This window comes from Arvicanthis niloticus, chromosome 6 (assembly GCF_011762505.2).
Source record: "Arvicanthis niloticus isolate mArvNil1 chromosome 6, mArvNil1.pat.X, whole genome shotgun sequence".
Taxonomy (NCBI): domain Eukaryota; kingdom Metazoa; phylum Chordata; class Mammalia; order Rodentia; family Muridae; genus Arvicanthis; species Arvicanthis niloticus.
The window spans coordinates 52,355,415-52,377,051 of NC_047663.1; the positions used below are offsets into that span (position 1 = coordinate 52,355,415).

The following is a 21,637-nucleotide window of genomic DNA, read 5'->3' on the forward strand; positions in this document are numbered from 1 at the left end:
ATTTCAGCGCTGTGGGGCGGGACCACGAGTCTGGGGCGGGGTTGTGGAAGGGGGGAGGATGCGGGTGTTTGTGTTGGAAAATCAAACTGCGCCACCGGGTAGAGCGGCCCCCCCAGCCCCTGTATGGGAGAGGGGGGGCCCGCTCGACCCCCGAGAGGCCTTGAGGATCCTGAATATCTGGGACCCCCAGAACCAGGTAATGGGGAGCCTCAGGAACTTTTGGAAAGAGAGAGAGACCATCTCCTTCCAAGGGGGAGGGGCGGGACGTCAGACTCTCTGGAGAGGTCGGGCTAGGGATGGGTATTTGGGTCTTGAGAAAAGCAATGGCAAAGTGGGGGCGCAGGACATCCAAGTCCCCCAAAAGGGAACAAGGCAAAGGTAGTGGAAAAACTGTGGTCTTGACTCTAAAGGTCAAGAGGGCCTAAAAGTAATCCCAGTCCGTTTGGGATGGGGAATTGACACTAGGGCGGAGCTTAGCGGTCCTGAGGAACCAGACAGTTTGCGGATAGGGTTAGGGCCAGGCCCTGGCCCATTGAGATCAGAAGCGATTAGGCAAAGTGAACCTTCTGTTTCTGGGCCGCTTGAAGGCTCCCTTCAGCACTTTTCTCCGGAGAGATGTGTATGTATTCTCAACTTTCACCATCCCTCCAGGAGCGCTAGCTCCATCTCACCCCACTCCACCGCACCTTCTGCTCTTGGTCTCGCCTGGTTCGTCGCCCTAGACCCTGGCGCCCTCCTCACGCTTCCATCTTCAGTTCCCTAGCCTTCACTGGGCTCTGGTCCTTCATGCTGAACCTTTTCCCACGTATCCACGAGATGGCGAAGATGAGGCGCCCACCAGAGCTGAGGGCCATGCGGGTTGGGGGGTATAGCTGTGACAGGTACCTTTGGGAAAGGTGCACTGAGGTTCGTTCACCTTTGATGGATTCCCTGTCATCTGTCGGACCCGCCCCCGGCCCAGGAAATTACAAGCATACGGGGTAAAGAGCAGAAGCTAGGGGCAGGCCTAGAGACTCTGCTTTTCGGTCTAGAATAAACAGTGGTGAAGTGGCATGTTGGTCACTAAACTGCAGATTGGTTTCCGGCTTGTTGTGGCTTGTGATTGTGTCTTGGTGTGGGGAACTGGAGTGTGGGGAAGGCAGAACACCTAGTTCTGGGCGATGAGAACTCTCGAAGAGAAGTAACTAATTGAGGTGCGATAGGATTGGACTCAGTGGTCGCTCAGAGGAAAGCAGGTCGGATCTCTGTTGCTTGCCAGGGTTGTTTGCTCAGTTGCCAGAGTAACAGGCTAACGAACGTCCACCGCCAGATTCCCAAACTCACTCTCTCCAGTCCAATCCGCTTTAGCGGACGTCGGCTACGTCAGGGCCCTAGTAACCAATGGGGAGCTGTCATTATAGAGAGCCTGAAAGAGGGAGAGGGAGGAGGTGGAAGTGGGGGAGGCAGTGGCTACCCAGGATCCGCACGTGCACTCCCACACGCTTCACTCCCTGTACAACCCCTTCTACCGCACGAGCCCAGACAGTCTCTTGCGCTTGCGCGGCGAGTCGTCCCCCCCCCCCACCCCTTGCCTCAGGTCGTCAGTCTGTGTTTGCAAACTAGTCCAGGGTTGTGTTTCTCAACCCCTGCGGGCCCAGACGTCTGGGTGGGTTTGCACTCTTTAGCCGGGTGTTGACTGTTAATGTCAGCCCAGCCTCTCATGGGAAGGCCCGATACCTGTGTTCCTCACTGCCACCCCCAGCTGGCGCCCCAAGCTCCCAGGTGGGCTGGGCGGAGCTGTGGTTTCCGGGCCCCCTAGGCTCAGTCATGGCTTTCCTAGCTCTAGCTTGGTTGTTTTCACAAAAGAAAGGGAGTGGGTACAAGCGCCCCTTCCCGAGGCTTAACCCACCCATGGGCTAGCTGCAGTTAGTGACACGGCAGGACACAGTGAAAAGCCCCTTGTGGTTCAGGTGACTTTCTTGGCCAGAGGGTCATTATGCCCATTTTTTTTTCTTGTAAATTTCTGTTCTTTTGATAGGCAAACCAAACCTTCCCCTTCGCTTCCTTAACACGTCCTCCTAGCATTCTCTATCGTTCTTTACACCTCCCCTGGCTCCTTTCGGGCTGTCTGTCCCCGTCTCCACTCGTCCTTCTCTGCTTCTCCAGAGGGTTATATAACTCTTCCTCTCGGCGTGTCCTGATTTCAACTCCACAGACTCCGCCCTGGAACAGCGCGGGAGGGGCAGGAGAGTTGGGGACCCAGACAGAATCCGGCTGGCGGCCAGCTGGGGCACATGGGATCTTGCCGATAGCAGACGGAGTCCCGCGGGACTTGGTTGGTGCCCCGTCCTTAGTCTCCCGCCCCTAACCAGGGATCAAGCCCAGAAGAAAGAAGGCACAGTATTTCCGAGGGGCGTGTCGGGACAGTTAGAAATGTGGGTTGGGAGGTCAAGGCTGGAGGCTGAGAGGAGGAGGCAGGCGAATGACCGGATTCCCCAGGATTAGTTCTGCTGCGGTTAATAGAGATAAAAGAAAGGCAGGACGCCTGGGTTCCCTCCTTCGTCTCCTCTTTGGGTTCCCAGAATCCCTAAAGCTATTTTCTCAGGAAACTTAGCCACCCAGCAGCTTCTTCGCCCTGGTAGGAGTCAAAGGTCTGTGTTCGAGGTGGCCTGGGATGATGTCACCAGTGCACGTGCCCCGGGACGGTTGCCAGGCAATGCGATCTCCTCCCCTTTCCATTCCCTCCCCTCTGCCCCGGAATCCCGTTCCAGTCCCGTGCCATCTCTTTCTCCTTTCCTTCCCCTTGGCATTAGCATCCTGCAGGTGGGAAACCCTGGCCTGGAGTTTAGTGAGGGGGAGGGGCGCGGGTGTGGTGTGGCGTGAAAGACTTTGCCCCTTTCCTGGCTTTAGAGAATCTGGGTCTCTCTCTCTTCTCTCTTCTCCCTTCTCCTCTCTCTCCTCTCTCTCCTCTCTCTCTCTCTCTCTCTCTCTCTCTCTCTCTCTCTCTCTCTCTCTCTCTCTCTCTCTCTCTCTCTCTCTCTCTCTCTCTCTCTCTCTCTTTCCTAGATTGCCACGACTAGATTGCCATGAAAAACTTCCTTTCCAGTCCCCAGTACCACCCCTGAACTCTCTCCAGTGCTCCCTTGAAAGAGTCTCCTGGAAGTCCTTTTACTTTCACACCTGCTGCAAGGCCCAGTGTCATGTTGCCCCTTTCCCATCTTTAGCTGAAGTGAATGTAGTTGCAAGACAGCTTGCCCCTAAGAGAAGAGCTGTATGTGGGGTGTACTCGCCAGTTCATTCCTGATACCCCCTTCATCTCCTCTCACCAAACAGAGGAAACAGGGTTAGGCTGAAAAAGTCAAGGTCTTTATCTGTGCAGGTAGGTGGATCAGCTTCTGGTATTGCCCACTTTTGAGAGAGAAATCCAGTGATAGTTATGGCTGCCCTCTGTTAAATCTTGGAGTTGGTGATGGTATTACAGTGTCTCCGTTCATGTGCTTTAGAATTTGAACTGTCAGCTCAAACCTGGATTCTAATCCCAGCTCTACCACTAAATGGAAAAGTCACAACCTCTCCAAACCTCCTATCCTTAATCTGGGACATTTAAATATCAATACTTCTAGCTAATGGGAGGGGGTAGTGAAATAATTTATGCAAAGCATTTAGCACAGTGGTCGGCATAAAATTAATACCGAATGAGTGTCAGGAAATACATATTATTAAATGGTGTTAGTTATTATAGTGGGTGGACCTGTTCTAAAGTAGCCCTCGCTAGGGATTGGGTTAAGAGTGGAGAATTTTGCTACCTGGAGTGTGTGTTGTGTGTGGGGGTGTCAGGGATTAGCATCGACTACTTTATGTACCTTATTTGATGTGGGCTTTAGTCGGATTTGTATTTCTTTCTTTAGGCTTGTTTTTCCGCTCCTAAAAAATAGCTAAGCCTATATTCCTTTGGCTGTTAAAATAATTACATTGCGGCTTGTGATTTTCAAGCGATACCCTGGTTCCCTCCCATGTTGCTCTCTGGAGCCTTTCATTTTGCAAAGGGACTCCACAGTTTCCCTAGCGGGGACATGGCTAAGCTAAAGGGGTGTGTAAAAGGTTGGGGTGGGTGGGTGGGTGGGTGGAGAGAGACTAGTGGGGGGAGGCTGGGGGAGCGGGTAGTTAAAGGAAGAGACCGGAAGGGAGGAGGAGGGAGCCTGCTGGTGGGGAGGGAGGGGAAGAGGAGGAGGTGGAGGAGGAGGAGGAGGACGAGGAGGAGGAGGAGGGAGGGAGGGGGTTGGGGAGAGCCTGCTACAGTTCTTTGTTTGACTCCGGGACTCAGGGACGGGGAGGAGGAGGGAGGGAGGCAGAGGCTGCAAGCGCCGGGGCAGGCCCAGGAGGCAGAGGAGGGACCGTCTCCCCCCGCCCCCAGCCCCCACTCCCCCCCCTGCTGCTTCCCCCTCCCTACCCGGACTCTGGGGGCACCGCCGGGGGACAGACACCCAGCAGGTAACCCTGGCCTGGCTCTCCCTCCCCCTGTCTGATTTTCTTCCACACCCTCCCGGACGACCCCTTTCCGACTCCCCGATTTCCCAGGCCTTGCCTTTCCCCCCAGCCCTCCTTGTTCCATTTCTGCGAGTTGGGCTTGTCGCCTGCTGGCTCCGCCACCCTCCGTCTCGTGCAGCCTGACTCCCTTCCCCCCACCCCACAGTGTGTGCTCCCCTGTTCTGCCCGAGGCACCTTTTGGGGTTCTGTCTCGATGTTTCTCAGGCTGGTTTCTTCCGACCAGTCTCGTGGGGCTCTGAAGGAGGAGGGAGTCCTTATCTTTTAATGCCTCCCCCCAGTCTCCCTTGCCTCATTCTCCTTGTAGCAGTCTCTAGGGGTGAGAGAAAACCGGAATTTGGGGGCCCTATGGAGAGGCAGGGGGGCTATGTGTTGCTGGAGACAGGGGCTGTGAGTGTGTGTGAGGAGGGGGTGGGGATTTGTTAGAGACCAGGCTGCCTCTCTGATGTCCCTTTAAATGGCCCTTACATATCTGGGGACTGGGGGGGTGGGGTGGTGGCAAGCTGCCTGCCTGGGGGGCAGGGCCCTTGGTTTGTCCACACCGTCAGGGGTGGTAATGATTTAAAGGGACAGCCTTGGTGTGGCCACTGCCACCCTGTGCTGGCAGGAGGGGGAGCTGGCAGGCTGTGTCTACAGAGGCTTGGCTGGTGAACAGGGCATCTGAGGCTGTCTGGGACTGGGCCTGCAGGTCTCCAGGACAGTTACTGTGGCTGGAAAGGTAGAGAAGGGCTTGACAGTCTGCCCTGAGGGTGCTCAGTCTGGGCTTTCTCCAGAACCCCGTGCTGGTTGAGCCCTCTGACTCCATGACCAAGAATCTGTGAGTCTGAACTACAGGATCCGTGGGCCACCAGGTGGGGGCCACTGGCAGATCTGCAGGCCAGCAGGGTGACCTGGGCACTTTAAAGCTGGCCCTTCAGCTTCCCCTTTTGTTGTTTGGTTCTTTGCACAAGAAGGCCCCAGCCCCTCCTCCTCATGCACGTGCCCCCCCACCCCCACCCCAGCTGTTGGACAGATGAATTACAGCCTCCTGCATGGGGCCAAGGCTGGTAAGGGATTAAAGTTCTGAGGTTGGCCCTTTAAATGGCTGTTGGCCTTCCCCCACTCTGTTCAGACACCCATCACACACTCTTCTGACCCCCTTGGTCTGGCCTGGGGCTCCCCTTCTCCCTTGGTGGGCTAACCTACCCCACATCCACAAATGTTGTCAACTGCTGGGTAAGCACCTTAATCCTGAATTTGCCCCCCTGTCCAGAAGGGTTAAGGGGTCCAGCCTCTAGTATTTTTTCTCCAGGAGGTCCTAGCCAATCCAGTCTTCTCAGCTGGCAGCTGACCACTGCCCCTTAAGGGCCTTTCTTAGGTCAGAAATAACACTTCCCTGGGGGCAGTGTCATCAGCAGCTACAAAAGCTTGCAGTGCATTGCATCATGGAGGCCAGAGGCCTAAGTCTCTGGGGCAGGGGGAAAGATGGGGGCTGGAAGGCCAGGAAATGGAGAGGCCAGGTAGAGAGCCCATGTGTTTGGATCCTTGGGCCAGGGGAAAACACTGGTCCCCAAGGAGTGAGTGTGAGGTGAGGGTTGACTGGTCTGACCTCTGCTATTGACACCTGAGTCTTAGCCCTACACTTGTGTTAATATACCTGGCTCTTTGTATCTAAGGATTGGGAGGAAGTGAGTGGGCCCCTGTTACCTCCTTGGGCCACATAGAGGAAGGAGGTGATGGGGAAACAGGATATGGCCTTGGAGGTGACATGGAGGGAACCTGCTGCAGAGGCTACTTCTTAGCTCAGGCCCAGTGTTACAGTTCTTGCAGAGGAAGATGGCTCCTCCCTGTTGGGCCCGTTCATCTTGTCTGACCACCTGTTCCGCTTGCCAGGACCTGCCTACACCAGTCTAAGGGAACGGGAAGGGTCAGAGTCCAAAAGGTGGTGTTGACTATCTGGTGTCTTGTTAGGGTAGCAGAACTGAATGCCTAGGGTCCACATGCCCTGGTGTCATAACCAAGGTTGCTTGACTATAGGTGTCCCCTGTAACTGGGCCTGCACCAGAATATCAGTCCAGTCAGAAGAGGACACGGTTGGTACTGAGGTGCCACAGTTTGCTCCCTTACAACCTGAACCAGGCTGCTTCCTGAAGGGAAGGTTGGAAGATGGCTTTTTTCCAGGTTGCCATGGAAACTGATTCTCCCATCTCATCTGACCTCTAGAGTCTGGTTTCTCAATGAGGGGGCAAGGAATGAAGGGAACTCCTGTACTCTGGGAGATCCCACCTCTAACTGAAATTTTTTTCTTCTAGGTTCCCCCAGGCACCATGTCAGCCTCATAGCAAGACCCACCAGGACTTCTGTTGTACCCCATCGCTGGAGTGCTTGTTCCAATGAGACAGTCCACTTCCAACTCCATCTGGTAAGCTTGGCTGCTGAGTGTCACCTCCGTCCTCCATGTCCAACTCTTCACTGCATGCTTGAAAAATCTTTGCTATGATCTGGCTCATGCTCACTCATCAGAATGGTCCAGCCCAACTCTGAACCTCCCCCCAACATGTGGTGCTTGAATGGTTTAGCCCTCCGCGGTTATGGAGCGCCCCTCTATCTCCTGTGAATGGTTTATCCCTGTACTTCACTGGCCTGTCTACCACCTGAAAACCTCTTACACCCTTCCCCCCCCCATCCTCACCCGTGTTAACCCCTACGCTCAGTGTTAACTCCCACACCCAGGGGCACAACGGACTGAAGAAAGCTAGGGACTTGCAGGCTGAAAGTAGGTGTAAGATAGCCCAGAGGAATTTCTTGTGAAGGGGAAGGCTTTCTCCCCCATTTGTATGAAGGGTGTGTAGGAATTGATGTTAGGAGGTGTTACACACCACTGCTGTGTGCAGCTAGCCCATGCTTGTCAAGGTCATCTTCGAATCTCACCTCTGAGTTGCTCCTTGGCCCATTCTCTCCATGATGCACTGTAGATTTGCTTTGCGCACCTAACTCATAACTCCGGCTTTTCCTCAGACCTGCTTCTGCCAGTCTCCTCCCAAGGCCCCACTTCATCTCCCTAGTAGAAAGAAATTTTCCCTAAGCTGGAAACCTAAGATTCTTCACTGCTTTCCCCCATTGCTCATTGAGTTTCTTGAGTAGGACTGTTCTTCCCTATCTGTCCTGGTTAGTATGACAGTTCGCACATTGAGGCGCCTTTGTAGATTTATGTTGAATGAATGTTTTAAGGGAATGTAGTGCTTCACTGGCAAGAAACCTACGGCTTCTGAGATGTGCTGCAGAGCCTCCTACCCACATCTACTCTGGAGGATATGAGATACTTGGGATAGTAACAGAGAGGAAGGCTGGCTGGTCTAGGAGGTAGCATGCAAGGACAAAACTGAGGGAGAACAGGTCAGAGGCAGTGTAGACGATGTAGCCGTGGGAAGAAGCCCAGCTTGTCTGCTCATTTGAGAATGATCTTGATTGAGTTACCAAGCCTTCCCCAGCCTGTTTTCTCATTCTCAAAATAGGGCAATCAAGTACCTCCTCTGCCAGGTTTTGGGGAAGAGTTCAAAGGTTTAACACAGTGCCTACCAATTGGTAAATGATAGCACTTTGCTTCATGGTAACTTCAGGAAGCTGTGAGGATTCAAGAGAGGATGTGGAGGAATGGGGCTGAACTTGATTGAAGGCAGACAGCCCCAAAGAATCCACTAACCAGGACCACCGACCCAGTAAGTCAGGATTCCGGAGAGGAGAGTTAAAGAGAACCCCTCAAGCCTGCCTCCCATGTTTCCCTGGCTCTGAGAACGCGAAGGCAAACACAGAAGGGCATGTGCACAGACACACGTGATCACCACAATGATGCAGAGGCAGACCCAGACAAAAGACTGAGACAGGAGCCAACCAGACATACAGACAAGAGACAGCCTCGCAGAGTCATGTAGACAGGGATAATGACAGGAACGCGCCAGACACAGGCACAGAGGGAGACAAGATGAGCAGATATGCAGGTGCAAACAGACACCAAGACCCACACACAGTCGACCCTGTTAGACTGACTGGTGAACACAGCGCCCAGTCAGAGGCAGACACAAACACCCGCAGTGATACATAGCGGGCCAGCGCGCCTGGGCCACCACTGTCACTTCTCGATGGGGGCGGGGAAGGCTCGGGAAGGGAATCCCGGGCGGGCGGCCTGCCCGGGTGGCTGAGTCACTGCGGAGCCTCAGCCCGCCGCCCTCCCTCTCCCACCGGCTCTCCCAGGTGAGAAGCGAGCCGGTAACTTAGTAGCTTCCGCCATGCCAAAAGAAGACTGCGAAGGAATGGGACGCGCGGGGGTCGGTCCTGGATCTGCCCCACCTTCGAGCTGGTGGGTACTGGCTAAATGCATGTTTAGGAAAAATCTGCGGGGTCTGGTGTCTTTGGTCGTCCAATGTCTGCTTGCGGGTCGCAGGCCTCGTGCCAAGCGTCCCCTCTTTATACCCGGCGTTCCGTGAGCTGTGCGGAGGGGCTCTTCTGACCCAAGCCCAGAGAGAGTTAAGTGGGTGTGATTGATGGAGTAGTTCTCTCTTGGGACTAAAAAAAGGGGGGGGGGGGTCGGTTAAAGTCCTAGAGTCCAGATCCCGGATGCGGGAGGCGGAGCTTGGCTTTACCGGGAGTGCCCGGATGGAGAGGGCGTGGTTTCGACTCAAGTGGAATTAACCCTTTCTGGGCAGCCGGCTTTTGGGGCTGTAGGTCGGGTTGGGAAGGCTGGATTGTCAGCCTCAGGAGTGTGTCGGCCATCCAGCCTGGCCCTGGACGTGTGCGTCTGCTTTCCGTCTGTCTTCGAGGAGTCTGTGGGTGTCTGTCTTTGTGCTTGTCCCTGGTTGTCCCCTCCCCTTGGTTAGTATGAGCACTGGGAGTCGGGGAGGGCCATTCCTGCCTCAAAGCGAGAGTGGAGGTGAGAGTGGACGGCGAGCCGGCCGACGGCGGCGGCGACTGAGGAACAGGTGTGAGTGCGGCGGCGGGGCTGCCCAGCGCGGGGTGGGGCCGGCTTGAGGGAGACAGAGGGGAAATTCCGCGGGACTAGTGGTGAGCAGTATGTGGGCTGAGGAGTTGTGTCTGCCTCTGACTGTGTGTCTGTCTGAGTTGAGGGAGGCGGGGGCTGAGTCAGTGGGAACGGGGGTTGGTTTTCGGAGTGACTCACTCTCCCCCACCCTAAGCCTGATTCAGACCCTGAGAAAGGCTTTGTTCGTGGGGCGGATGGGAAGTCAGGCTTCTGTGTCCCCACCAGGGACACAGATTCGTGGTAGTTGGCGAGATTGTGCTTAGAGTACAGGAAGTTTTGTTCTGGAGCGCTCCGTAGTCCATGGTGTCTTCGTGGGAGGTTGTGGATAAAGGTTGAAGATCAAGAGGGCTGGAGGGACGGAACTCAGCTAGTTTAGGGAAAGCTGAGTCAGTTCCCCGTGGGAAAGGGGAAGTGGTAGAGGGGAAGTGTCATCATCGCAGAAGGGGAAGCTGCATTTCCTGGTAACCAGCAGAGTTCTGGGCACCACTTCCTTAGCAGGGATCTTCTTTTCTGACATCTGGTACCCCGAGCTGCCGTTTGTCTACCTCTGGTTTCTCTACCCCCGCAGGGCTTGATTGGGGCAGCCAGTTTGGGTTGCACTTGACCAGTTTAGCGTTGTACACGTCCCAGGGATAGGTAACTGACAGACTGCAGCCCCAAGAGAGTTCTGACCGGAGCTCCGCGTAAACTGAGTAGTCCGCGGATAGCAAGCTCCTACCGGGGTCGGACCGGAGCAGCTTGCGGTATCTGTTGGGTCCAAGCACTTTCACGTACAGATGACCTTGCCCCAGCGGGAGGGAAGATAGTTCTCGCCAGAAACCCTTCTGCTTTGTGGGCTGGGTGGAAATTTCCTCATGGTGCAGACTTCTCGGCCAAGGCGAACTTTCCAGCCGCCCCCAACCCCTCGCCGCGCGCTCTCCCCCGGCTTCCTGCCCGGCGCTTTCTCCAGCTGGAGCGCTAGCCCCGCCCCCGCGGCTTTGTACTCGACACTAGCCTCTCGCCGCTCTTTGTACTCTAGACTCTCAATGGACCGATCCCGGGAGCGGAGTCGGCTCCCTACCTGCCAGGACCTGGGGTATGCGCAGGGACGCAGCTTCTGGGCTCTTAAGAGTCGAGAGGGAAAACTGGGATTAAAGGGAACGTGCCTAGGAAAGGGAGTACTGTGCCCGTTGTGGGTCGAGTCAGCTTCGACGGGAAGGAGTAAGGGGGGGTGGCGTGAAGGAGGAAGTGAAACGGGTTCTGGGTTCTTTAAGGGAGTAGGCGGTGAGAGTGGGACAGGGGTGATGTCACTGCCTGTTGGGCCCCGCCCTCCCCTCCCTCCCAAAGGACCCCCCCTTTACACACACCGCTTCCGCTGCGCAAGTAGCCACGTCACGGGCAACCCCCGAAATCCCCCCTCCCTTGGGGGGGTGGGGGCCACGTGGGCCGTGGGGAACCGCGTGGCCCCGGCAGGGAAAGGGCATAGAGGATACAGGAGCCACGCGAGAGGGGCCACTCCACGGTGCGCAGCTTCCCAGAAGTTGGAGGGCTGGGGGGACTGCCTGAGGGGGTCGACCGATATTGAAGACTCAGAGCCAGGGAAAGTGGAGGAGCTGGAGGAACTTGGTATGAGACTGGGGACTTGACCATGATTTAGGACAGGGTCAGGCGTTGGAGGTGGAGCATTCTGATAGAGGCGCGGAAAGGTCTGGGTGCTGGGTCTGCTGATTGCTAGACCTAAGCATTTCTACTGGGGTAATCGAGTGGAGAGTCAATCGCTGGGTGATGTGACGAGGGGTGGCGATGCCTTTGTCTGCGTTTCGCCTTGGTCTGCTGTCCGTCCTTGGGGTAGATAGGCAGAGGACGACTTGAACAGTCTGGTGGGGACCTTTGCCAGTTCGGTGGATGTGTGAGACTTACCCTCAGGTCGGCTAGTAAATGATTTCCTCACTCTCAGTCTTAGCTTGCTGTTACTGCCCTGCGGGCTACCAGTTTCTGATCAGAGATGTGGACCCTAGGTGGGAACCTTAGGGTCACATCGGGGTCACCCTAGGGCGAGCCTGTCTGACCGGCCCTGCCGCCCTTCCTCCGGAGGCCGGTCAGTGCCCAGCTAACCTTATTCCTATTGGTTCCTGCTAGGCTGTTACTGAGGCGGAGACAAGGGTGATGATTGGCTTTCTGGGGATAGAGAAGTCTGGTGATTGGCTAAATTTCTGAAGCTCTTGAAGCTGTGAGAGGACGCTCCCACGGAGGCTGGGTAAGCAGGCGCGCCGCGGTAGGTCGCCCTAGTGGCTCAGGATTGGAAGCCTGTCAGACAGTGCAGCGGCTGGGTTGTTCCCATCGTCGACTTCCCGCTATTTGTCCCATATTTCTGTTACCCTACTTGCGCGCTTCTAGGGGCACCTTATACCGGTATCTGCTCTGTCTCCTTGCCTTCAGTCTTTCTGCACTGACAGTTCAGACCAGCCTTTGGGCCCTCACTGTGTTGGCAACTTCAGTGCACTCTTTTCTTCTCTCTGTAGAATTGGTTGCAGAGAAGGCCAGAGACTGTCACCTGGAAACAGTGGGCACTCTTGTTAAGGGCAGTTGGAGCTGGACCATCGCGCCAGAGAGCTGGGGCAGGGGGCCGTGCCCCATCTCCAGGGCTCCTGGGGCCACTGCTGACCTGGTAAGGGAAAGATTGGAACTGGTTTAGCGGAAAACATGGCTGAATGTTTGGCTTCCCAGCTAGAGCGTGATCTCTTGTCTCTGATTTAGGCTGGATGCATCGGGCAGTGGACCCTCCAGGGGCCCGCTCTGCACGGGAAGCCTTTGCCCTTGGGGGCTTGAGCTGTGCTGGGGCTTGGAGCTCCTGCCCACCCCATCCTCCTCCCAGAAGCTCATGGCTGCCTGGAGGCAGGTGAGAACTGGACCACTAGCTTTATCTGCAGGCATGTCTCGTCCAACCCTCTCTGTCCATTGGCGTTTTCCATGGGCTTTCCTTCTGTTGTGGGTTCGGATGCCAGCCTCCTCTGTTCTTACTCCCTCTGACCGCTCCATTCTAGGGGGAGGAGTACTTTCCTGGCAGTGCATAACCGACCCTTTCTCTTTACAGGTGCTCTGCCAGCATTGGGCAGCCCCCACTCTCTGCTCCTTTACCCCCTTCTCATGGCAGTAGCTCCGGGCACCCTAACAAACCCTATTATACTCCTGGGTAAGTGGGGGATTCAAAAGTTCTAGGATAGAAGGAAAGTTGGGACCTTAAAATGTTTTCCCACGCCTGATCATCCCCAATTCCTTCTACTCTGTAGGACACCCACCCCAAGACCCCTCCATGGGAAGTTGGAGTCCCTCCATGGCTGTGTACAGGCATTGCTCCGCGAGCCGGCCCAGCCAGGGCTATGGGAGCAGCTTGGGCAGCTGTACGAGTCAGAGCATGACAGTGAGGAGGCCGTGTGCTGCTACCACAGGGCCCTTCGATATGGAGGAAGCTTCGCCGAGCTGGGGCCCCGAATCGGACGATTGCAGCAGGTGGGATGAGGCAGGACATAGGTGGCTAAGTTGTGCCTTCTAGCGCACTGTCCCCAATTCATCTTCATCTGACCTTTGACCCTCCCAGGCCCAGCTCTGGAACTTTCATGCTGGTTCCTGTCAGCACAGAGCCAAGGTCCTGCCCCCCCTGGAGCAAGTGTGGAATTTGCTGCATGGTGAGGTGAGGCTGAGGCTAAGTGACTGAGGGAAGGGGTCGCGCACACAGACCAGTGCTCGCACCACCATGTCTGAGTGACTGAGGGAAGGGGTTGCGCACACAGACCAGCGCTCGCACCACCATGTCTGAGTGACTGAGGGAAGGGGGTCACGCACAGCGGGCCGGCGCTCACATCACCATTTCTCTCCTTTCAGCACAAACGGAACTATGGGACTAAGCGAGGGGGCCCTCCAGTGAAGAGATCCGCTGAACCCCCAGTGGTCCAGCCTATGCCTCCTGCAGCACTCTCAGGCCCCTCAGGAGAGGAGGGCCTCAGCCCTGGTGGGAAGCGCAGGAGAGGCTGCAGCTCTGAACAGGTAGGTTGGTTGTTCATGGCTCAGCAGGCAGAGTGGATGCCTGGAGCAAGGAGTAAGGATTGTCACACTCTCTTCTCTTCTAGGCTGGCCTTCCCCCAGGTCTGCCACTCCCTCCACCACCCCCACCCCCACCACCACCCCCACCTCCACCTCCACCACCACCACCACCACCACCACCACCGCTGCCTGGCCTGGCTATTAGCCCCCCATTTCAGCTGACTAAGCCAGGGCTGTGGAATACCCTGCATGGAGATGCTTGGGGCCCCGAGCGCAAGGGTTCAGCACCCCCAGAGCGCCAGGTGAGCTCCCCTTTAGTGCCTGCTACCTCTTGTAAATCCTCCTTTCCACGTCTCGCTTTGTGACCTCATTCATCTCCCATAGGAGCAGCGGCACTCGCTGCCTCACCCATATTCATATCCAGCTCCTGCCTACACTGCTCATCCGCCCAGCCATCGGCTGGTCCCGGCCACACCCCTTGGTCCAGGTCCCCGACCCCCAGGAGCAGAGAGCCATGGCTGCCTGCCTGCCACCCGTCCCCCCGGAAGTGACCTTAGAGAGAGCAGAGTTCAGAGGTCGCGGATGGACTCCAGCGTTTCACCAGCAGCATCTACCGCCTGCGTGCCTTACGCCCCTTCCCGGCCCCCCGGCCTCCCCGGCACCAGCAGCAGCAGCAGCAGCAGCAGCAGCAGCAGCAGTAGCAGTAACAACACTGGTCTTCGGGGTGTGGAGCCGAGCCCAGGCATTGTATGTTATGACCTTGGGCTGAAGGTGGGTGACGTTGTCTGAGGGACCAGAACACCACTCTGACCTCTCCATTCTCCATTGCAGCCTGGCGCTGACCATTACCAAAACCCTGCGCTGGAGATGTCCCCTCACCAGGCCCGCCTGGGTCCCTCCGCACACAACAGTCGGAAACCATTTTTGACGGCCCCTGCTGCTGCTCCCCACTTATCCCTACCACCCGGGACCCCATCATCCCCTCCACCCCCATGTCCTCGCCTCCTGCGCCCCCCACCACCCCCTGCTTGGATGAAGGGCTCAGCCTGCCGCTCAGGCTCAGCCCGAGAGGACGGAGGAGAGATCTTGGGGGAGCTCTTTTTTGGTGCTGAGGGACCTCCCCGTCCTCCCCCATCCCTTCCCCACCGCGATGGCTTCTTGGGGCCTCCAAACCCCCGCTTTTCTGTGGGCACTCAGGATTCGCACACCCCTCCCGCTCCCCCAACCACCACCACCACCACCAGCAGCAGCAGCAGCAACAGCCACAGCAGTAGTCCTACTGGGCCTGTGCCCTTCCCACCACCCCCCTATCTGGCCAGAAGTATAGATCACCTCCCCAGGCCATCCAGCCCAACCTTGAGCTCCCGGGACCCACCTCTTCCACCACTGACTCTTGCCCTGCCTCCAGCCCCTCCCTCCTCCTGCCACCAAAATACCTCAGGAAGCTTCAGGCGCTCGGAGAGCCCCAGGCCCAGGGTCTCCTTCCCAAAGACCCCCGAGGTGGGGCAGGGGCCACCCCCAGGTTCTCTGAGTAAAGCCCCTCAGCCTGTGCCACCTGGGGTTGGAGAGCTGCCCGCCCGAGGCCCGAGGCTCTTTGATTTTCCACCGACTCCGCTGGAGGACCAGTTTGAAGAGCCAACTGAATTCAAGATCCTACCTGATGGGCTAGCTAACATCATGAAGATGCTGGACGAATCCATTCGAAAGGAGGAGGAGCAGCAGCAGCAGGAGGCAGGCGTGGTTCCCCCACCCCCACTCAAAGAGCCCTTTGCATCTCTACAACCTCCATTTCCCAGTGACACAGCCCCAGCCACCACCACTGCTGCTGCCACCACCGCCGCTGCAGCCACTACCACCACCACCACCACCACCACCCAAGAAGAGGAGAAGAAGCCACCACCAGCCCTGCCACCACCACCGCCTCTAGCCAAGTTTCCTCCACCTCCCCAGCCACAGCCCCCACCACCTCCACCAGCCAGCCCAGCCAGCCTGCTCAAATCATTGGCCTCTGTTCTTGAGGGACAAAAGTACTGTTACAGGGGGACTGGAGCAGCCGTTTCAAGCAGGCCTGGGTCCGTGCCCGCCACTCAGTATTCCCCAAGTCCCGCATCAGGTGCTACCGCCCCACCACCCACTTCAGTGGCCCCTGGCGCCCAGGGCTCCCCCAAGCCCTCTGTTTCCTCGTCATCTCAGTTCTCTACCTCAGGCGGGCCTTGGGCCCGGGAGCGCAGGGCAGGTGAAGAGCCAGCACCAGGCCCTGTGACCCCTGCCCAGTTGCCCCCACCTCTGCCGCTGCCCCCTGCTCGTTCTGAGTCTGAGGTGCTAGAAGAAATCAGTCGGGCTTGTGAGACCCTTGTAGAGCGGGTGGGCCGCAGTGCCATCAACCCAGCAGACCCAGTGGACATAGCAGACCCAGTGGACGGTGGGACTGAGCCACAGCCGACTCCGGCACAGGCCAAGGAGGAGAGTGGGGGGGTGGCCGCCACGGCAGCAGGTCCAGGTAGCGGCAAGCGTCGTCAGAAGGAGCATCGGCGGCACAGACGGGCCTGCAGGGACAGTGTGGGTCGTCGACCCCGTGAGGGGAGGACCAAGGCCAAGGCTCCCAAAGAAAAAAGCCGAAGGGTGCTGGGGAACCTGGACTTGCAGAGTGAAGAGATCCAGGGCCGGGAGAAGGCCCGGCCTGATGTAGGTGGGGCTTCCAAAGTCAAGACACCCACAGCTCCAATGCCCCCACCTGCTCCTGCACCCTCTGCTCAGCCAACACCCCCATCAGCTCCTGTCCCTGGGAAGAAGACTCGAGAGGAAGCTCCAGGGCCTCCAGGTGTGAGCCGCGCAGATATGCTGAAGCTTCGGTCACTTAGTGAGGGCCCTCCCAGGGAGCTGAAGATCAGGCTGGTCAAGGTAGAGAGTGGGGACAAGGAGACCTTTATCGCCTCAGAGGTGGAAGAGCGGCGGCTGCGCATGGCAGACCTCACCATCAGCCACTGTGCTGCTGATGTCATGCGTGCCAGCAAGTGAGTTTGGAGACTATAATACCAAGGCCGCCCAGTTGTCCTGGGGATTGGTTCTTGCTCATTACCCCATGTTCCTGACCTTATTCTATGGTCTTCTCACAGGAATGCTAAGGTGAAAGGGAAATTTCGAGAGTCCTACCTTTCCCCTGCCCAGTCTGTGAAACCGAAGATCAACACTGAGGAGAAGCTGCCCCGGGAAAAACTCAACCCCCCTACACCCAGCATCTATGTATGTATGCTGTCTGTCCTCAGAACCACCCTTCCCAGAAGGGTTAAGTTGGGGTACTTAGAGCCTGGGAAAGGGCTCTGACCCGACCGTCTCCTGGTTGTCTCAGTTGGAGAGCAAACGAGATGCCTTCTCGCCGGTCCTGCTACAGTTCTGTACAGACCCTCGGAACCCCATCACGGTCATCAGGGGCCTGGCTGGTTCACTTCGGCTAAGTGAGTTTGGGGAAAAAGAATGCACAAGGCTGTAAGGATTGTGGCTTGTGGGACCCTTCTAGAACCACCTCCATGCTTAGAGAATTGCCACAGTGAAAGAGCACACTCAGTCACACACAGGCTATCTTTCAGGAGTGCTGAGTGGTGTGTCAGCCAGCCTTGAGGTTTTCTCTCATCTGTCACTTCTGTCCCCTACTGTAGACACATGGGAAGATAGATCTCAGGAGTGGTTAGAGTCATTCTTCTGACTTTCTTAGTGAATAAGAATGAAAAGAATGGTCGGGCAGAGCCAGCACACACCTTTAATCCCAGCGGGGAGGCAGAGGCAAGCAGGTCTTTGTAAGTTTGAGGCCAGCCTGGTCTATAGAGTGAGTTCCAGAACAGCCAGGGGTATACAGAGAAACTCGGTCTCTAAAAAACAAAACAAAAAAGAATTAAAAATGAATTATAGACTACTTCTGATCCATGGTTAGTTTTTTTCCCTTTTTTTATGCAAAATTTTAAGCAGTATAAAACCAGAGGAAACAAGAAATAGAAAAGTCAATCTCGTTTCCTTTATACCCAGCATTCTTTCCTCCCAGGGAGCAGTTTGGGAGACATTCCAAGCTCGACTACATCTTTGACTTGACCCATTCATTGACTGCCTACCATGTGGGCATATGCATGCCTGGGAATTCTAGTAGAGACACTTGAGGAGTGAAGCAGCTAGAGGAAGGGGCTGGGAAGGAGCCAGCCTTGTCGGCCTCCTAGGCTGTGATCCATGCCTATTCCCTGGTGCTGAGGGTTGTGATCTATGCCTATTCTTTGGTGCTGAGTTTTGGTAAATCTATGTCCACTTCATCAGAGTCCTGGCCAGGAAGGGAAGGGGGAAGTCGAGCCTTCTGACCTGATTGACATCCTGTTTGGCACTCCTTCAGACTTAGGCCTTTTCTCCACCAAGACTCTGGTGGAGGCGAGCGGAGAGCATACAGTGGAGGTCCGTACCCAAGTGCAGCAGCCCTCAGATGAGAACTGGGACCTGACAGGTACCAGACAGATCTGGCCCTGTGAGAGCTCCCGTTCACACACCACCATCGCTAAATATGCACAGTACCAGGCCTCGTCCTTCCAGGAGTCACTGCAGGTGAGGATCAGGCATGAGTGGGAACAAGGGTGCTGGGCTCTGACTAAAGTGGGCTTCAGGAAGTCACTGACCCAGACCTGTGTACCTGTCTGACCAAGCAGGAGGAGAAGGAGAGTGAGGATGAGGAGTCTGAGGAACCAGACAGCACTACAGGAACCTCCCCCAGGTAAAGTATCATTCTGTCCCTTCCTGCTTCGCTCTTTCCCTTTGGTTCGCCATCAACCTGTCTGTGCTTTTGCCCCAGCAGCAGTGCACCGGACCCCAAGAACCATCACATCATCAAGTTTGGCACTAACATCGACCTGTCCGATGCCAAGAGGTCAGTGAAGCTAGACCAGTGACACTGGGATGAAACCCTACTAGATGCTGGTCTGGGATACCCTCTTAACTTGGTCGGCATTCCTGTGTCCATAGGTGGAAGCCACAGCTGCAAGAGCTGCTGAAACTGCCTGCCTTCATGCGAGTAACGTCCACAGGCAACATGCTTAGCCATGTGGGCCACACCATCCTGGGCATGAACACCGTGCAGCTTTACATGAAGGTCCCTGGCAGCCGAACGCCAGGTGTGCTTTTCACCGTGCGTGTGCGTGCGCATGCGCACTGCGCTGAATTGGCACACTCCATGCTTAAGTCTTAGCCAATAAGGGCAAAGGGCGGGGTTGTCGCTCCGTCTGCGGAGCCGTCCATGACGTTCTATCTCCCTCTGCAGGCCACCAAGAGAATAACAATTTCTGCTCTGTCAATATCAACATTGGCCCTGGGGACTGTGAGTGGTTCGCGGTACATGAGCACTATTGGGAGACCATCAGCGCCTTCTGTGATCGGTGCGCACCATCTCTTGCTAGTCACCCCATCACATCGGGACCTTGGGTTTCCCACCTGACCCTGTGACTGCCCACTCCACAGGCATGGTGTGGACTACTTGACCGGTTCCTGGTGGCCAATCTTGGATGACCTCTATGCGTCCAATATTCCTGTTTACCGCTTCGTGCAGCGCCCTGGAGACCTGGTGTGGATTAATGCAGGGACTGTGCATTGGGTGCAGGCTACTGGCTGGTGCAACAACATTGCCTGGAACGTGGGGCCCCTCACTGGTGAGAGGCTGGGGTTGGGTCATCATGGTACAGTGATGGGTATGAGGAGTGAACCTTGTTAGGGAGAGCTGGGTCTGGAGAATCTGAGGGAAGAAGGGGCTGGGGGCTGGTTGAAAAACCTGCATGACCTCCTCTGGCCTACAGCCTATCAGTACCAGCTGGCCCTGGAGCGCTATGAGTGGAACGAAGTGAAGAACGTCAAGTCCATTGTGCCCATGATTCATGTGTCCTGGAACGTAGCTCGAACGGTCAAGATCAGCGATCCTGACTTGTTCAAGATGATCAAGTGAGACTTCTGTTTGGTTATCAGACCACCTCCACCTGGCTTGTTTTTTTTCTACCCTTGTTCTTCCTGACTCCTCATTCCTCTCCTATGTCTGCAGCATGTTCTTAAGTGTTACTGTGCTGGGGAGCCTGACAAAAGCCCTATTCTCATCGCATAGCCTTTGTTTCCTGTGGTCCAAACACACACATAAAACCTTGAAATGTCAAGTGTGACGTAGTCAAGACAGGAAATGCAACTCAGAAATGAAAAAGGAAGGCTGCCTAGGGAAGTCCATGAAGCTAGGGTCTCAGGAGCTCCACCCCTGCCCATCTGCCACCCTCCAGCCTTGGCACCCCTTCTGGAGTCTTGTCTCAACACCCACCTTTTGGGGTCTTGCTCAGGTTCTGCCTCCTGCAGTCAATGAAGCACTGTCAGGTGCAGCGGGAGAGTCTGGTGCGGGCAGGGAAGAAAATCGCTTACCAAGGCCGCGTCAAGGATGAGCCTGCCTACTACTGCAACGAATGCGACGTAAGTGTGCGAGCTCTCCCCTGCCTGGAAGGTTCCTAACAGTAGTAAGTAGTGACTTCTTAGTGACAGCTGCTTCCTCCTGGCCAGGTGGAGGTGTTCAACATCCTGTTCGTCACGAGTGAGAACGGCAGCCGAAACACGTATCTGGTGCACTGCGAGGGCTGTGCGCGCCGTCGCAGCGCGGGCCTACAGGGCGTGGTGGTGCTGGAGCAGTACCGCACCGAGGAGCTGGCGCAGGCCTACGATGCCTTCACACTGGTGAGAGCACCGGGGCTCCAGAGGGGGCGCGGGAGCGGCCGGGCCCCACCGGCCCGCCACTGAAGCCGCCCACTTTCTCCCGGCAGGCTCCCGCCAGCACGTCGCGATGAGGCCGGACGCCCCGCTCGCCCGCCCACGCTGGGCGCGGCGGGGCCACCAGCACACGCCTGGGCTGGACCTAGGTCCCGCCTCTGGCCGGGAAGGGGGTCGGGCCCAGCCCTTCCACCCTATTGGCAGCTCCCCTCACTTAATTTATTAAGAAAAAAAATTTTTTTTAACAAATACGAGGAAAAAAAGGAAAAAAAATGGGAGACGGGGAGGGGGCTGGCAGCCCCTCGCCCACCAGCGCCTCCCCTCACCGACTTTGGCCTTTCTAGCAACAGACACAAGGACCAGGCTCCGGCGGCGGCGGGGGTCACATACGGGTTCCCTCAAGCCTGCCCGCCGCCCGCCGCCCGCCGGCGCAGACGTTCGCGGCTCGTTGTGTACATAGACGTTCGGCAGCCGAGGTTTTTAATGAGATTCTTTCTATGGGCTTTACCCCTCCCCCAGGACCTCCTTTTTTTACTTCCAATGCTAGCTGTGATCCCTGTATATGTCTCTTGTTTATTCACTTGGTTATGATTCGTATTTTTGTTCTGTTTTTGGTTTTTAATTTATAACAGTCCCACTCACCTCTATTTATTCATTTTTTTTTGTTTTGTTCTTTCTTTTTTTCTTTCTTTCTGTCTGTCTGTCTTTCTTTTTTTTTTTGGGAAAACCCGACCTCCTACATCCCCAAGCCATCCCTCCTGCCTCTTTGGGAGGCCCGCTCCTGGGCCCTCCCTGTGCCCCAGTATATGTCCGGGCTTGGCCCGTCCGTCTCCGCCCGCCCGCGGCTTCAGCCGGGCTCTCATGGTGCTCAAACCTGCTCCCCTCCCCTACGTCCTGCACTTTCTTGGACCAGTACCCCCACTCCCGACCCGACCCCAACCCCACCTGAGGGTGAGCGACTCCTGTACTGTAGGGGAAGAAGTGGGAACTGAAATGGTATTTTGTAAAAAAATAAATAAATAAAATAAAAAAAAAGTTTTAAAGAAAGAACTATGAGGAAAAGGAACCCTGTCCTCCCCAGCCTCGGCCATTTTAAAAACATTGGACACCTACACACACCCCCTTTTTTAAAGGCGTGAAACATCCCAGGGCAGGGCCTCTCTGGGGCAGGGACACCCTGGGGTGATTTTCTCTGGGGCTTTATTTTCATTTTCTTAGTTCGTTTTTCTCCCGCTGGGGCTGCGGAGGGGTGGGGGGTTTACAGTCCCGCCCCCTCGCACTGCACTGTCTCTCTGCCCCAGGGGCAGAGGGGGCTTCCCATCC

General features: G+C 56.2%; 1 protein-coding gene across 15 annotated transcripts; it reads left to right on the forward strand.

Annotated features, from left to right (window-relative positions):
- Window positions 1–41: 41 nt before the first annotated feature.
- Kdm6b (lysine demethylase 6B) lies at window positions 42–21,349 on the forward strand. 15 transcript variants are annotated; one of them, XM_076936529.1, is made up of 24 exons: window positions 42–196; window positions 6,816–6,925; window positions 11,657–11,774; window positions 12,040–12,185; window positions 12,275–12,416; window positions 12,612–12,710; window positions 12,808–13,027; window positions 13,116–13,208; window positions 13,400–13,561; window positions 13,645–13,860; window positions 13,943–14,305; window positions 14,390–16,572; window positions 16,675–16,801; window positions 16,908–17,013; window positions 17,931–18,136; window positions 18,235–18,302; window positions 18,384–18,455; window positions 18,551–18,699; window positions 18,846–18,960; window positions 19,043–19,230; window positions 19,375–19,516; window positions 19,897–20,023; window positions 20,111–20,281; window positions 20,368–21,349. In XM_076936529.1, the coding sequence occupies exons 5-24, from the start codon at window positions 12,280–12,282 to the stop codon at window positions 20,389–20,391; spliced, it is 4,968 nt and encodes a 1,655-aa protein (XP_076792644.1). In that variant the 5' UTR covers window positions 42–196; window positions 6,816–6,925; window positions 11,657–11,774; window positions 12,040–12,185; window positions 12,275–12,279; the 3' UTR covers window positions 20,392–21,349. The 15 variants fall into 15 exon arrangements, with proteins under 15 accessions (XP_076792644.1, XP_034363455.1, XP_076792656.1 ...); XM_034507564.2 differs by having other exon boundaries at window positions 18,238–18,302; XM_076936532.1 differs by lacking the exon at window positions 42–196 and adding an exon at window positions 2,236–2,314.
- The last annotated feature ends 288 nt before the right edge of the window (window positions 21,350–21,637 follow it).

Coding starts and splice junctions, on each gene's coding strand:
- Kdm6b (XM_076936529.1), top strand. CDS start 12,280: ATGCATCGGGCAGTGGACCCTCCAGGGGCCCGCTCTGCACGGGAAGCC. Junction 18,456..18,550: donor GACCTGTCCGATGCCAAGAG/GTCAGTGAAGCT, acceptor CTGTGTCCATAG/GTGGAAGCCACAGCTGCAAG. Junction 18,700..18,845: donor CCCTGGCAGCCGAACGCCAG/GTGTGCTTTTCA, acceptor CTCCCTCTGCAG/GCCACCAAGAGAATAACAAT.